Source organism: Falco naumanni, chromosome 16, assembly GCF_017639655.2.
Source record: "Falco naumanni isolate bFalNau1 chromosome 16, bFalNau1.pat, whole genome shotgun sequence".
In the NCBI taxonomy this organism is placed as follows: Eukaryota; Metazoa; Chordata; class Aves; order Falconiformes; family Falconidae; genus Falco; species Falco naumanni.
The window spans coordinates 6,741,468-6,756,585 of record NC_054069.1 but is presented as its reverse complement, the minus strand read 5'-3'; the positions used below and the strand labels follow the sequence as shown (position 1 = coordinate 6,756,585).

At 64.8% G+C, this 15,118-nt stretch overlaps 1 protein-coding gene and 1 long non-coding RNA gene across 5 annotated transcripts; one reads left to right on the top strand and one right to left on the bottom strand.

Annotated features, from left to right (window-relative positions):
• The first annotated feature begins 1,947 nt into the window (after positions 1-1,947).
• On the top strand, positions 1,948-14,969 carry MCAM (melanoma cell adhesion molecule). 4 transcript variants are annotated; one of them, XM_040616112.1, is made up of 16 exons: positions 1,948-2,076; positions 6,332-6,459; positions 6,570-6,780; positions 6,888-6,958; positions 7,071-7,158; positions 7,325-7,504; positions 7,590-7,717; positions 7,880-8,039; positions 8,128-8,249; positions 8,551-8,689; positions 8,803-8,924; positions 9,012-9,147; positions 9,280-9,297; positions 12,053-12,194; positions 12,647-12,764; positions 13,597-14,969. In XM_040616112.1, the coding sequence occupies exons 1-16, from the start codon at positions 2,010-2,012 to the stop codon at positions 13,624-13,626; spliced, it is 1,860 nt and encodes a 619-aa protein (XP_040472046.1). In that variant the 5' UTR covers positions 1,948-2,009; the 3' UTR covers positions 13,627-14,969. The 4 variants fall into 4 exon arrangements, with proteins under 4 accessions (XP_040472046.1, XP_040472047.1, XP_040472048.1 ...); XM_040616113.1 differs by lacking the exon at positions 9,280-9,297; XM_040616114.1 differs by lacking the exon at positions 12,647-12,764.
• On the bottom strand, positions 13,107-13,590 carry LOC121098291. The gene is made up of 2 exons (XR_005831230.1): positions 13,394-13,590; positions 13,107-13,343 (listed from the first exon to the last, which is right to left on the bottom strand). It is a non-coding gene; the product is annotated as an uncharacterized LOC121098291 (long non-coding RNA).
• Positions 14,970-15,118: the final 149 nt, after the last annotated feature.

The window sequence follows — 15,118 nt, the reverse complement described above, 5'->3', positions numbered from 1 at the left end:
ATGCAAAGTGGAACATCCCTTTCCCTCCTCCAAGGGGAGCAGAGCCTGAGGCTCCTCTGGTGCTGCATCCTTCCCTTTGGAGGGAAGGTGTGAGCCTTTTCTCAGGGGTCCCTGAGCCCTGGGCACCGCTCAGGGGGTGACTGTTCCCACAGTGGAGAGGGAGCTGCAAGAGCATCCCCTCAGTGCAGCCGGGGGGGCGAGAGCAGCCTGCCAGCAGCCTGCGCGCGATGGCACAGCTCCCTTGCACTTGTTCCTCCCATCGAAGGCACTGCCTGGGAGGAGGCCCCCTCTCCACACCAGCGATGCAAGGGCTCTGAGCCTTATCACTGCCCAGCGTTGCCATTTAAAGCAACTAATCTCGTGGGGAAAAAATTTAATCATTTCCGATGAATCATCAAGTCTATTTGGCTGGGAAAGTGTTGGGGGGGGGGGGGCTGCCCAGGCATGCAGATGAGACAGGAGGAGGGCATGGCAAGGGCCACTGCATGGCAATGGTGGGAGAGTGGGGCTGGGGGCCAGCACAGGGTTGTCAGGGGGCTGGTGGGGCTGGCAGTATGAGAGGGGCTTGGGGATACCCGGCGGGAACGCTGTTGCCCCAGGGAACCCGCAGCCCGGCCGCGGAGTGGCTCAGGGTGGTCGGAGAGATGCAGCTCATGCTGCAGGAAAAGCAAGTGGAAGAGACGAGATGTGCAAAGGTTCGGAGCTCCCCGGTTGAGAGCCGGAGGAGAGCGCTCTCGCTGCTCCTGGGAGATGCTGGGGCAGCCCTGGACCTGCCTGCACGCGGGGTGAACTCAACTCAGCCAGCTGCGGGGGTCCTGTGTGAATGGGGAGCAAAATGGGAGGTAGAGAAGGGGCTTTGAAGGAGAAGAAACCCCCGGTGCTTCATCCTCAAGCACTCTGGCTCTGGCTGACCTGGGGGAAACTGAGGCACAGAGGCAGGCTGCAATGGGGCGGGGGCAGTGGACCTGGGGGGGGCTGCTTGGCAGGCCAGGGGCAACCCGCAGCACCTGGGGAGGGCTGTTGTGCTCCCCCGGGGCTGTGCAGGAGCCTGTCAGGGGGCTGCCGGAGGGGCCGGGCTGTGCTGGGCGATTACCCCCGGATAATAGCAGCCTTGTGCAGGCCTGGGAGCCCCTCCGCCCCCGGCTCGGCCCCCGGCCAGGCGTGCTGCCCCGGCCACTGCAGCTAACGGCCTTTCCACAGCCGCCCTGTTCGACAGCTGCGCGGGGGCTCGGGTGGCCATGGAGCCGTGTCCTGGGGCCCTGCCTTGGGGACAGGGACGGGGGGCATCGCGCCAGGGAGGCTGAGACCCTGCGGACCCCCGGTGACCTGCCTGGGATGGCACCGCTCTCGCATCCCCGCTGCTCCCCAAGGACCCCACTGTCCCCAGGTGTCTCTCAGAGGCAATGACAAAGGGTTTGGCCCGCCGAGGCTGCCGGTGGGGGTCCGAGGGCAGCCCCGAAAGTGTGGCTGGGGTCTTGGGGGGGGGGGGCGGGGGTAGCTCTGCCCCGGGGCACCGCCAGCCACATCCACCGGTGCCTGCAAGTCGCGGGGCCCGGCAGCCCCCAAGCCCTCCCCCTCCGCGGGGTCTGCGGGGGCTTCCCACCCGCAGCGCCCGGCAGCCCGCTCCGATCGCCCCCGCGCCGGGCCGGGCTGGCTGCGGGGGGAGCTGGGCCGGGCCCCTCCGGCAGGGCTAGAAGTGCCTGACAGCGGCGGGGGCGGGCGGGGGGCTCGGCGCGGGGCTCGGCGGTACGGGGGGTCTGGGGGCGCCGGCCGATGTCCCGCCCCCGCCATGCCCGAGGGGCCGCACCCGCGCCAGCCATGCGGGGCCCGGTGGCGCCCGGCCGGCTGCCGCTGGGGGGGGATAAGCGGCCGCGGGCGGTGGGCAGGCACCTCGCCTTCCTCCTCCTCCTCCTCCTCCTCCTCCTCCTCCTCCTCCTCCCCTCCTCCTCCACCGCCTGACGTCACCCACGGCCCCGCTCAGTCGCGGGCGGCCGGCGGCGGCGGTGGGCATGGCTGGGGGGCGGCGGGCGGCCGGGCTCGCCCTGGGCTGGGGCTGCTGCCTCCTGCTCTGCTGCGGTGAGTGGCGCGGGGCGGCCGGGCCGGGCCGGGGGCGGGCGGCCGGGGACACCTGCGGGGCTGCGCTGCGGGGCGCCGGGGTCCCGCTGTCCCCGGGCAAGGCTTCCCCTGCGCCCCGTGCAGCCGCCATCCCGCTGTCCCCGTCCCCGGGAGTGCCGGGCTGCCGCGGGTCAGCGCCCGGTGCGCGGTGCGGGGCTGTGCCAGCCTCCCTGCCCGGAGCGCTCCGGGGGGCGGGGGGCAGCCGGCGGGGTCCCCCCCGCAGCACCGCTCCGGGGCCGGCGGGGCCCCTCGGGCGCTGCCTGGCTTGGGGCCAGGAATGCGAAGCCTGCGGTGCCGGGGGAGCCTCGGGGGGCGCAGCCCCCTGCAGGGTGTCCTCGCCTGCACGTCCCCGGGCTGCGCCGCGGGGGTGGGTCTGGGGTGGGGTGGGGGAGCCGGGAGTGCCGCATTCCGCGCTCAGGGCCCCTTTGCAGCCCCCTCCGCCCCGCGAGGCAGGGCAGGGTGCGGGGTGGGCTCTGCGCCCCCGGGGCCGCGCTCCGGGGTGCCCCCACGTGTGCTGGAGTGCGGCGGGGTGAGGCGCTGGAGCCGCGGGGACGCACCCGCCCCTGCCCTTCTAAGGAGTTTTTCCCCGAGCGCTGTTTCTCTTGGCTTTTTTCACGCTTTCTTTTTTTATCCTCTTTCCAGTCCATTTTCACTCTCGGGGCGGGGGGGCTGCGTTTCCTGCCCTACCCTCTCCCCGCAGCATCCCCCCCGCCCCCTCGCCGGGGCAGGGAGTGGTCCCGGTGTGCGCCCCGTCCCGGCCGCGCTGCGGGGGTGGCCCCAGGCGCTGGGGACGGGGCTCCGGCACGGCAGGGGAGCGGATTGCCCGAGCCAAAGGCAGGCTGCCCGCGCCCCCCCCGCCCCCCGGGCTGGGATCCCCTTCCTCACCGCACATGTGCCGAGCGAGGAGTGCATTGGTTGGCGGCATCGGCGTGTTCAGGAGCCCAGCCACGGCGAAAGGCTTGATGCTTCCCAGAAGCGTGAGGAGCCGCAGCCAAGTGCTTCCCCGCCGGGCTGGGGGCTCGCCCTGCTGCTGTGGCAGGGGGCTGACCCCCTGGGGCGGCCAGTGCCACCCCGGCCCCTTCGGCACTGCGGCCTCGGGCTGTTGGAGAGGTCCCCGTTGGAGAGGTCCCTGTGGGTGCTGTCACCTGGCTGCGGGGCTGGGGTGTGAGCCTTTCCTCTCCTGGTGTACATGGCCGGCTCCTGGCGGGGCGCTGGGGCCGTTTGGGGGTGCAGGGTGCCGCTCCGTGCTGCAGCAGAGCCTTGGCTTGCTCCCCGTCACCGGCACAGCGAGGGCTGGGCTGGGGCGGAGGGTGCTGGGCGCTGGCGGTGGGGTTGCTGCTGCAGGGCCGGGGCTCAGCGCCCTGTTTCCCCTCCCCGTGAGGAAGAAGGGGTGCAGGTGATGCCACGCCGCGGGATGTGCTCTGGCACAGGGCTCTGTGCGGGAGGGGCAGCGTTGCCCGGGGCAGGGGGCACATGTGGGCATGTGCTGGGAGCAGGCGGGATCTGGCCGCAGCTGGTTTCCCTGCGAGGGGACCAGAAATCCGCGGAAACCTCGAGCATCCCACGTGCGGCTGCAGACCCCTGCGGTGCCCCTCTCGCTGCTCTGTGCCGGGGGCTCTGCGCCACCGCCGCCACACTGCTCCTCGCCATCTCCCCGCACACCTCGGCTCGACGGGAGGCTGGTGGAGGGGCTGTGCTACTCCCCACCCCCTTCCTCGGCTCTCAAAGCAAATCTTTGTTCTTGTGGAGCTCTGGCTGGCGGCCGGCTGTCGGCCAGCCAGATGGAGAGGCACGGGGGCTCTCCTCCCTTCCCTGCTTGCTTGCTTGCTGCAGACGTCCTCTCCAGATCGCCAGGTCTCCCGCTGGAGCTGTGCCAGGCGCTTGGGGTGCACGGCGGAGGCTGGAGCTCAGCGCTGCAGCTGGGCTGTTCTGTGCGTGGCCGATGGGTCTCCAGCCCTGCCACGCTGGGCACAAGGGAGGATCGCTGTGGACCCAGAGCCTGCTGTGCCAGGGTGCCCGTGCCCGCTGCCTCGCCAGCCTGCCCGCACACAGAGCAGGCTGGAGCTGCAGGGGGAAGCCCTCTGTCCCCAGGGTTGCGGGGGGCTTTGTAACCCCCAGCCAGCCACACCTGTGGCGGTGCTGGGTGCTCCTTCCAGCCTGGGGGAGGGCTGGTGTCCAGCCTGCCCCGGAGGGGGGTGCAGTGAGCCCTTGTCCCAGGCAGGGTGGGGGCTGTAGCGTCCGTGTCCACCTCCTCAAGGGCAGTGGATGGGGCAGTGGATGGTTGGGAGGGACCTGCCTCATGCCAGCCCCAGATGCCAGCCATTCTCCAGCTCTGAGCTCATGGGTTTGGCTGCTTCGCTGCCTGGATGAGGGCTCTCATGCCGAGCGGGTCAGTGGGGTGGGCCAGCAGCTCTCCCCCTCCCAGGGGCTGGCTCTGCCCAGGGTCTAAAAGGGGGGCAAAGCCCGGCCCGCCTGCCAGCAGCGCAGAAGTGTCGGGGCTCAGCAGACGGTGCCCCAGCCCCAGGCTTGCCCAAGCCTGCGGGTGCCCGACTGCACCAGGCAGCCAGGTGTGAAGTTATCTTCTATGTGTGCTCAGTCCAGTTTCCTGACCCCAGTGCCTGCTTATCTGTGGGGCTTTCACCTGTTTTTGTAGCGCCTCCTTTCCTGTGCAGTGCTTTGTCTGTCCCCCTTTGCTGAGTGCCGACTGTACCGTGCCAACGGAACGGGTGAGGGCCAAAAGCTGGCTGTTGGGGGGTCCTGAGGTGGCTGGTCCTGTGAGCTGGGGCCTTTGCTGTGGCAGAAGGGCTCCTGCCTGCATTTTGGCATTGTGCCGCCACATAGCCCCTCCAGACAGAGAGTATTTTGTGGGCACGGCATTGGCCTTTGAAGTTGCCTCACTTGCAAGGCTCTGTGGCTGTTACTGAGCAGCGTTATCGAGGGAGCTGTTGACACAGCTGGTTTCCTCCAGCCTCTTGTGTACAGCTGCCATACCTGGGCTGGGCTGTGGGTGCTGAGCCGGCTGGCCCGGTTGCTGGGGGATCGACCTCTGTCCCCTCCCGCAGGGCTGCACCCCCACCCAGGGCACGCAGCCCTCCCTTGCTTTGGCACCCCTAGAACCGGTGGTTGTGGCACTCCTAGCCTTGCTGTGATGCAGCACTTGTCTCTGCCGTGCCTGGCTGGGGTGATGCTCTACCCCCGGCCCCCTGGGGAGCGGTTCTGTTCCGTGTCCTGGATCGATAGCCATTACCTTCCCCTGCTGCTCTGGAGCTTGGCCAGGAGCTCCATTACTGCTGCGGGCGAGTGGGTGGATGGGCTGAGGGGGAAGGTAGGGTGCCGAGGTGGGCAGGCTCTGCTCGCTGTGGGTGCGGGTCCCTGGTGTCACCCATGCTATGGGGGGGGCAGTGCTGGCTGTGTTTTATGGGCAGGGAGCAGCAAGTGGGGGCTCATCTTGGGTACGCTGCAGGGGTGGATGCTCTGACCGCCAAGTTCTGGGTTCCTGCCTGAGTGGCAGGGTTGGAGGTTGGGGAGGGACCCGGGGGTCCTGGCTGCACCCCTTGCCCTGCCTCTGCTAACCTCCCGACACCTCCTTCGCTGGCCCTCGGTGTGGGTGGGTGCTGGTCTGGGATGCGGGCTTGGACCGGGTGGGCAGATGTGTGCTTTGGGGTGTGAGGGGGATCACTGCTGCTCTGGGCTGATTAGGGCCGTCGGCAAGGCGACCCGCTTGCTTGCGGGCTGTGGAGATGCAGCCCCTTCCCGTACCCCAGAAAACTACTCCCTGCCTCGGTGGTGTGGGGGGGGATTTGGGGGCTCAGAGGTCCTGCTGCTCATTTCAGCAAGACTGGGATGTCATGGGGAGGGCAGGTCTGACAGGGACCGCACCAGTGGTGTGGTGGGTGTCCCCAGGTGTCCTGGGGAGACCGGTGGTGCAAGCACGGCGTGCCTCGTCCCCTCTCTGGGAGCAGTGCTGGTGGCCTGAGCCCATGGGCACCTTGTGGATGCCCTGTGGATGCAGAAGGCAGTGTGGCGGCGTGCTCCGGGCTGGCACTGCTGCTGGGCTGGGACACAGTGCCTGGGGGATGCTGGCACAGGGCGTGGCACTGCCCCAGCCCTTTGGGGGATGCAGATGGGGACAGGCCTGGGCTTGGCTCCCTGCCTGCCCGGCTCAGACCTAGGGGCCTCCCCGTGCTTCCCCCCCGTGATGGGCTCTGTCCTGCAGCTGCAGCCAGCCGGATGGAGGTCTCCATGCCAGCGGTGGTCGAAGTGGAGATCGGGGACACGGCCAGGATCGAGTGCAACTTCTACATCCCTGAAAATGATTCCTATACCTACATCAACTGGTTCTACGTGAGTGCTGGCCTGGGAGAGGAGCGGTGGGCAGCGGGCTGGGGTGACAGCTAGCCCGGAGCTTTCTCCTGGGCTCCCTGTCAGCCTGGCCTCAGCCCCTCGCCTTGCAGATCGACGGCAACAACCAGGTGAGGCTGTGCCACATCGTAGGCAGCAAGGTCGTGGAGGATAACACGGACTACAAGGGGCGGCTCTCGGTGGGGGAGGACAAGGCCCTCTCCATCAGCAAGGTGACGGTGCAGGATGCCAGGACCTTCGTGTGCCAGGTCGAGGCAGGCAGCCACGGTGCGGGCGAGAACCGCTCCGAGCTCCGCGTCTACAGTGAGTGATGGGGCGGGAGGGCAGCACGGCCACGCACCCGCTCTGCGCGGCTGGTGGGAGATCCTCTCCCGTCCCTCCTAACACCGGTGGGTGGCTTCTCTTTCCAGAGGTCCCTGAGACCCCTGAGATTGTGGCCAACTCGGGAGGCATCTCGGTGCACAGCACTGACATCCCGCAGGTGAGGAGAAGCTGCGCATGGGGAGGGGAGGCTGCCAGCCGTGCCAGGCTCCCTGCTCCCCTCTCCCCATGGGCACACCCGGTGCTCAAAGCTTTCTCTGCCGCCGCTGCAGATTGCCCAGTGTGTGAGCAGGAACAGCTTCCCGTTCTCCAACATCACATGGTACAAGAATGGGAAGCAGCTGCAGCAGCAGGAGAAGAGTGAGTGGGCTGGGGCTGGGGAACCGAACCTGCCTGCTGGGGAGAGGGGCTGGGGCACTTGTGGTGCCCGGGGCCTGGGGACTGGCAGCCCATGGCCACCCAAAGGAGCCCTCTTTCCTCCTCTGGCCTCCCCGCGGGCTGGGAACAGCGGCTTTGTCCCCTGTAGTGGTGAAGACCATGGACACGCTGACCCGCGAGTCGAGCGGGCTGTACACGGTGAGCAGCACCCTCTTTGCCCGCGTCACCCGAGAGGATCGCAACTCCCACTACCACTGCACCGTGCACTACTGGCTGCGGGGACAGAGGCGCACCATGGAGTCACGGCCAGTCAATGTCACAGTCTTCTGTGAGTCAGGGGTTGGGTCCCGTGCCTGCCGCCCGGTGCTGCTTGGCAGGGCTCCGCACTGATCCCTCCCGCCCCCCCCCCGCAGACCCTGCGCAGCACGTGAAGCTGCAGGTCATGCCGTCCTCAATGCTGGTGAAAGAAGGGGATAACGTGAAGCTGGTCTGCGAGGCCGACGGGAACCCAGCACCCGTCTTCAGCTTCTATAAGAGAGATGTGAGGCTGGAGGGGACCTGAGCACCTCTCACTTGGTGGACAGCTCGTGTCCTGGCTGCTCCTCGTCCCCTGCCTGGGGGACCCTGGGCAGTGGGATGCAGCAGCTGGGATGAAGGGTGCCTGTGTGGGGCTCAAGGCTCTGTTTCTCTTCACTGTCTGCAGCTGGGAGACTGGCAGGATGTGTCGTCACTGGCAGACGCCAACAGTGGGGTGCTATACCTGCGTGACGTGACTAAGAACAGCAGTGGCCTGTACAGGTGCCAGACCCTGGACTTGGATGATATGGGACAGCTTGAGCAGGATGTGGAGCTTGTTGTGAACTGTAAGGCAGGGGGTGGGATCCTGCAGACCTTGTGATGGGTGCCTTGTCCCTCCTGCTCATCCTGTCCTGGTCTCCATCCCTCTCCCAGACATTGAAGAGGTCCGTGTGAAGATGGAGCCATCCTCACCCCTTAAGGAAGGGGATAGTGTGAGGCTGAGCTGTGATGCCAACAGCCCTGTGGCCCTGGACTACCAGTGGAGGGATGACAAGGTGAGCAGGCATTTGGGTATTGTGCTCGGGCTTGGTGAGCCTGGGCTTTGCAGCAAACTGGGCAGAGGCAGGAGCTTGCTTCATCCCTTGTGAGAGAGGCCAGGGCTAGGATTGCCCCTCCCATGGGCCCGCATTGTCCATCTCTACCCCTTCACCTCCTGCCAGTACTGCAAGGAGGCCCTGTGCTCGCAGCCCCCCTTGCTGTGCGTAGGAGGGAGGGCTGAGGCGCTTTGGGACAGCTGCAGAGCCTGGGGAGCCTGGTACTCGGGGCTCATGGCCGGTGGGCATCCTCTCCCAACAGGGCAAGAAGGTTGCAGAAGGGAACCAGCTCTTCCTGAGCAACCTCACCTTCGAAACCTCCAGAAACTTCAGCTGCAAGGTGATTGCGCCGAGCGTGCCCGGGCTGGAGCAGAGCAAGCAGGTGGCCGTGGCCGTTCAGGGTAAGGAGCGGGGTGTGTGCAGGCGTGCTGCCGGGCTGGAGGGCGCCCTGTCCCTCGCAGCATCAGCCCCGGTCCCCAATGAGCCGCGGGTGCTTGATGTGCCGTCCCCACAGGGAAGCCGCGGATTGTCGCCATCAGCTCCCCGCTGTACGTGCGGCAGGACGAGGTGGTGAACCTGACCTGCAAGGCCATTGCTTTCCCCAAGCCTTCTGTCCACTGGAACGTCAATGGGACGGTGAGCGCTGGGGAGGGTGCTGGGTCTCTTGGAGGGGCTGCGCATTGCCACGGGTGCTGAATCCTTCACTGCGCCCTCCCCTCGCAGGCTCATGAGTACATTGAAAACCAGCACATCGCCAGCAACCTGACGGTGCGTGTGAACCATGACCTGCTGCGGGCAGGAGCCATGTGCAGGGTCTCCAACGCGCTGGGTGTCAGCGAGAAGCACATCCAGCTGCTGGGTGAGTCTCGGGACTGCGCTCTGCCCTGGGAGCCCAGGGAAGCGTTAGTCCCCCTTGCGCAGGCTCCCTGCGTGTCGTGCTGCCGTGGCGTGGCTGAGCTCTGTCTCTTTCCCTCCCTTCCTGCTTTACCAGTGGAATCCATCAGAAAAGGTCAGTCTCTGCACTGCGCCGGGTGTGTGACAGCCCAGGCTCCAGTGGGAGCATGTCATCGATGGGCATCACTCCCCTTGGGGCTGGGGAGGGAGCCGGAGCGTGACAGGGATGGACATCACTCGCCTGGGGGCTGGGAAGGGAGCCTGGATCACTGATGGGCATCGCTCGCCTTGATGGGCATCAGTCGCCTCGGGGCTGGGGAGGGAGCAGCGGGCTGGGGAGGGAGCCTTGGCTGCTCGCTCTTGCACTGCAGGCGTCTCTCTCGCTCTTGCACTGCGTCTCTCGCTCTTGCACTGCATCTCTCTCGCTCTTGCACTGCGTCTCTCGCTCTTGCGCTGCGTCTCTCGCTCTTGCACTGCGTCTCTCGCTCTTGCACTGCGTCTCTCGCTCTTGCACTGCGTCTCTCTCGCTCTTGCACTGCGTCTCTCTCGCTCTTGCACTGCGTCTCTCTCACTCTTGCACTGCGTCTCTCGCTCTTGCACTGCGTCTCTCGCTCTTGCACTGCGTCTCTCTCACTCTTGCACTGCGTCTCTCGCTCTTGCACTGCATCTCTCGCTCTTGCACTGCGTCTCTCTCGCTCTTGCACTGCGTCTCTCTCGCTCTTGCACTGCGTCTCTCTCGCTCTTGCACTGCGTCTCTCTCACTCTTGCACTGCGTCTCTCGCTCTTGCACTGCGTCTCTCGCTCTTGCACTGCGTCTCTCTCACTCTTGCACTGCGTCTCTCGCTCTTGCACTGCGTCTCTCGCTCTTGCACTGCGTCTCTCGCTCTTGCACTGCGTCTCTCTCACTCTTGCACTGCGTCTCTCGCTCTTGCACTGCGTCTCTCGCTCTTGCACTGCGTCTCTCTCGCTCTTGCACTGCGTCTCTCTCGCTCTTGCACTGCGTCTCTCTCGCTCTTGCACTGCGTCTCTCTCACTCTTGCACTGCGTCTCTCGCTCTTGCACTGCGTCTCTCGCTCTTGCACTGCATCTCTCTCGCTCTTGCACTGCGTCTCTCGCTCTTGCACTGGTCTCTCGCTCTTGCACTGGTCTCTCGCTCTTGCACTGCACCTCTCGCTCTTGCACTGCATCTCTCGCTCTTGCACTGCGTCTCTCTCGCTCTTGCACTGCGTCTCTCTCGCTCTTGCACTGCGTCTCTCGCTCTTGCACTGCGTCTCTCTCGCTCTTGCACTGCGTCTCTCGCTCTTGCACTGCGTCTCTCTCGCTCTTGCACTGCGTCTCTCTCGCTCTTGCACTGCGTCTCTCTCGCTCTTGCACTGCGTCTCTCGCTCTTGCACTGCATCTCTCTCGCTCTTGCACTGCGTCTCTCTCGCTCTTGCACTGCGTCTCTCGCTCTTGCACTGCGTCTCTCTCGCTCTTGCACTGCGTCTCTCGCTCTTGCACTGCGTCTCTCTCGCTCTTGCACTGCGTCTCTCTCGCTCTTGCACTGCGTCTCTCTCGCTCTTGCACTGCGTCTCTCGCTCTTGCACTGCGTCTCTCTCGCTCTTGCACTGCGTCTCTCTCGCTCTTGCACTGCGTCTCTCTCGCTCTTGCACTGCGTCTCTCTCGCTCTTGCACTGCGTCTCTCTCGCTCTTGCACTGCGTCTCTCTCGCTCTTGCACTGCGTCTCTCTCGCTCTTGCACTGCGTCTCTCGCTCTTGCACTGGTCTCTCGCTCTTGCACTGGTCTCTCGCTCTTGCACTGGTCTCTCGCTCTTGCACTGCGTCTCTCTCGCTCTTGCACTGCGTCTCTCTCGCTCTTGCACTGCGTCTCTCTCGCTCTTGCACTGCGTCTCTCGCTCTTGCACTGGTCTCTCGCTCTTGCACTGCGTCTCTCGCTCTTGCACTGCGTCTCTCTCGCTCTTGCACTGCGTCTCTCTCGCTCTTGCACTGCGTCTCTCTCGCTCTTGCACTGCGTCTCTCGCTCTTGCACTGGTCTCTCGCTCTTGCACTGCGTCTCTTGCTCTTGCACTGCGTCTCGCTCTTGCACTGCGTCTCTCTTGCTCTTGCACTGTGTCTCTCTCGCTCTTGCACTGTGTCTCTCTCGCTCTTGCACTGTGTCTCTCTCGCTCTTGCACTGGTCTCTCGCTCTTGCACTGCGTCTCTCGCTCTTGCACTGCGTCTCTCGCTCTTGCACTGCGTCTCTCGCTCTTGCGCTGCGTCTCTCTCGCTCTTGCGCTGCGTCTCTCTCGCTCTTGCGCTGCGTCTCTCTGGCTCTTGCACTGGTCTCTCGCTCTTGCACTGCGTCTCTCTCGCTCTTGCACTGCGTCTCTCTCGCTCTTGCACTGCGTCTCTCTCGCTCTTGCACTGCGTCTCTCGCTCTTGCACTGTGTCTCTCGCTGCTTCTCTGCCAGGGGAGCGGAGGCTCCGTCCCCAGCTGTTCCTGCAGCCGTGTGGAAGCTGCCTGCTTGTCCCCAGCTGGTAGCCCAGCGAGGCCATCGAGTGCAGCCTCCTGCAGCCCAGGGCCGCTGGGCAGGGAGGGGAAGGGGCGGCCGATGTCTTGCAGGAAACCCTGTAAGCCGTCCTACAGCAGGCAGGGGCATGGCAGGCGGGAGCAGAACGTGAAGCTGCTAATGCGGCTGTTTGAACGGAGCGTTTTTTGTACTGACATCTGCCTCCTGCAGGGAGCTGGAGAAGCACCAGGAACTGGATCCCCGTGGGGCTTTCCTGGGGGAAGGGGTCCTTACCTTCCCCCCAAGGGAGTGCAGTAATACGGAAGCTGGAGAGCATCAGGGTGGGACAGGCATTAACTTCTTCCTCTTGCGTTGTGTTTAGATCAAAAGACACCAGAGAGCAAAGGGGTGATCATTGTGGCCATCATCGTCTGCATCCTCGTGGTGGCTGTGCTGGGGTCTGTCATCTACTTCCTGCACAAGAAAGGCAAGATCCCATGTGGCCGCGCTGGGAAACAGGACATGTAAGCACTGCCGCCTGCCCTCCCAGGGAGCCCCTGGGGCCAGAGGTGCTTGCCATCACTCATGCTTCCCATCTCATTGCACCAGCTGCTCCCTGCCCAGCGTGGAGGGAGGCAATAGGGCAGCCTCGGGGGGCACCGTGCTGGGGTCTCAGCAGCGCTTTCCAGCTTCCCACAGCGTGGGGTCTGCACTGCTCGCCCCATCCGCACAGGGAGGCGAGGAGGAGGACAGCAGAGTGGTAGAGCAGCCAAGGGATCCCTCCCTAGGGAGGAGCGGGGCAGCCCAAGGCTTCCTGTGAGCCGGAGCCTCTTTCACCCCCGGCCTTCCTTGGCCCCAGCCCCGCTCCAGAGCACCCCCTGAGATGGAGCCCCCGGGCTCGGCCTCGCTCCGCCAGCCACGTGCCCTCTTTGGTGTGCCACAAACATGTCTCAAAATTGTCACCTCCCTCCCCTAGCACAAAGCCAGAGGCACGTAAAGACAAGATTGTAGTTGAAGTTAAGTCAGATAAACTTTCCGAAGAGGCGGGGCTCCTGCAGGGCGCCAACGGCGAGAAGAGACCTGCCGCTGACCAGGTAGGAGAGAGCGTCGTGCGCTGCCCTTCCCCAGGGCGAGGGCGAGGAGCCGTGGGGGTGCCTTGAGGTAACGCTTTTCTCCTCCCCGCAAGCTCCTCTGCCAGCACTCCCCCCCGCGCCCCGCATGGGCCTCCATCATCCATCATCAGCGCTCAAGGGGGGCCGTGGGAGGGAGGGGAGGTGACAGGGCCGCGGCGCTCTGCTCCAGGGACGCGGGAGCAGCCCTCTCTCCTGGTGCGTGCAGCTCTGCTCCGTGCCAGCCCCTGGCATCGCCCGGGAGCCCGCTGCTCGGCTCGGCCTCCCCGGAGCCGGGCCGCCGTGGGAGATGGAGCTACGTGAGCATCTCTGGCTGGGAGCCGGGAGCGGGGGCTGTGGGAACGGGCCCTGCCCCGGCATCTCGGAGCCAGGGCGCTCGGTGCGGGATGAGATGAGTCTCCGGGGCTGTGTGCTCCCCTCGCCTGGGGTCGAGAGCCACGGGGGGGCTCGAGCAACGACTCGCAGTGTCTGTGCCAGGCAATGGCCGCGCTGAGGCAGGGCTTGCCATGCTTGCACGCCCTGTGGAGCCGTAGGGTGCGGCACCTGAGCCCACCGTGGCTTGATGCACCTGAGCCCACCGTGGCTTGATGCACCTGAGCCCACCGTGGTTTGATTTGCCGTAGCCCGAGAGAGAATCCCACGCTGGTTCTGCTGCCCACGCAGCTCACGCTTGCCGCCCCTCGCCCTGGGGCAGGCGCTGTCTGCCACGCAGCCACCTGCAGCAGGGGACCTGGTTTTCTGCTCACCCCTAACTGCTTCTTCCCCCTCTCCCTCTTTCTGTTTTGGCGGACTGAAGAGCGAGAAATACATCGATCTGAGAAACTAGAGAGGGAATCTACTAAGTGCTTTCTTCCTTCAAACCTTTCCTGCTCTTGGATTGCCTTGTCCCACCCCTGCTCCAGCACCTGGGGAGCACGGCCAGAGACAAATACTGCGTCGCAGTGCTGAGCCCCAGCGCGCAGGGGACGCCTCTGACTCACCTGTCCGTTACCTCAACCGTGGGCTTGCAGGTTGTCGACTTAGCAGCAGCAAAGCTGGACTCGCTTACTACTACTACTACTACTACTACTACAGAGAAGCCAACAGCAATATTAGAAAGAAATACGCCATTAAGCTACCCGGTGGAAGGATTGGAGGCTTTTTCAGGAAATCTGTCCTGTATGTATGTGTGGGAAGGTTTTGATGCGTTTTACCCCAAACTTGCTCAGAGAAAAGCTGGTGAAATTGTTGTTTTTCTTTTGGGATGTCCCAGGCATCTTAGCTGTAGCGGTGCGCGGGTTAGATGAGCGAAGGGTGGAAGTGATGCGTTAGAGCGGCGGTTGGCAGCCGCTGGGGAGGGGGTAGTGCTTTGCTTTGCCTTGAAACTGGTGTCGTTGGCTCAGCCCAGCGCGTCCTGGCGGTGCTGTGCAGGCAGGGAGCTCCGTGCCGGTAGCTCTGATCCTGCAGGAGGTGAGTACCTGGCAGAGGGGACAGGGGTGCCCATCGCCCAGGCGCACGCCGGACCAAGGGCTTGGCTTCCCTGGCTTCTAGCGGAGCCGTGCCGAAGTGCCGGGGAGGGCTTCCCTCCCCCCCCTCCCCAGGGAATTGGATCGCTTTTGGGGGGGCTGCACAGCTGCTGGCAACAGCGGGTGCCAGAGCCCTCCCCCCCCAAATTTAAAAGTAAGGAATATTAGGCTAGGGCCAGTCAGCGATGTCTCAGGGTTTTTTTATTTCTGTGCTGAACAATTACCACCCCCAGGTGAAACTGGTTTCTTTCTGTGCTTCGGTGGCACCTCTGGCCCCGCAGCGGAGCGGTGGGGAGGGCGGACGGACGGGCGAGCAGCTCGCCCTGGCCTGCCCCAGCCCTGCGCCCCCACGGCTCCGTCCCCTGCCCCCTCCTAGAGACATCAGCCCCCTGCAGCCCCTCCTGCCTCTAAGTCACTTACTCTCAGTGCTCTGGTGTCCACAAGCCCCTCCGGCCCCCGCCGGCCCCCGTTCACGCGGCGGCCAGCGTCCCACAAGCCATGAGCTGTACTCGTGAGCTGCAAGTGTTGTCGAAGCAGAAGCAAAAGCTTTGGTTTATATATATATATATTTTTGTTGGATTGTGTGTACATTTCCAGAAGTTTTTGTCTGATAACTTGCAAGGGTTTTTTTTTATATATGTGAAAATAAAGTACAAAGTTCAAAGCCGGGTGCTGAGTTTGTAGTGGTGGTCCCACCGGGATGGTGCGGGCAGCGTGTCCCCCTGTCCCCCCCCACCCCGATTTCAAGGCTCCCTTCCCCAGGAGCGGGTGACTAAGGTGGGGTCTCCATGCAGCTCCCACCTTTACTTTTTC

Excerpts from the sequence above, each read along its gene's own strand:
- MCAM (XM_040616112.1), top strand. The coding sequence starts at position 2,010 with ATGGCTGGGGGGCGGCGGGCGGCCGGGCTCGCCCTGGGCTGGGGCTGC. Across the intron at positions 6,460-6,569 it reads CCTACATCAACTGGTTCTAC|ATCGACGGCAACAACCAGGT; the intron begins GTGAGTGCTGGC and ends CTCGCCTTGCAG. Across the intron at positions 6,959-7,070 it reads ACAGCACTGACATCCCGCAG|ATTGCCCAGTGTGTGAGCAG; the intron begins GTGAGGAGAAGC and ends CCGCCGCTGCAG.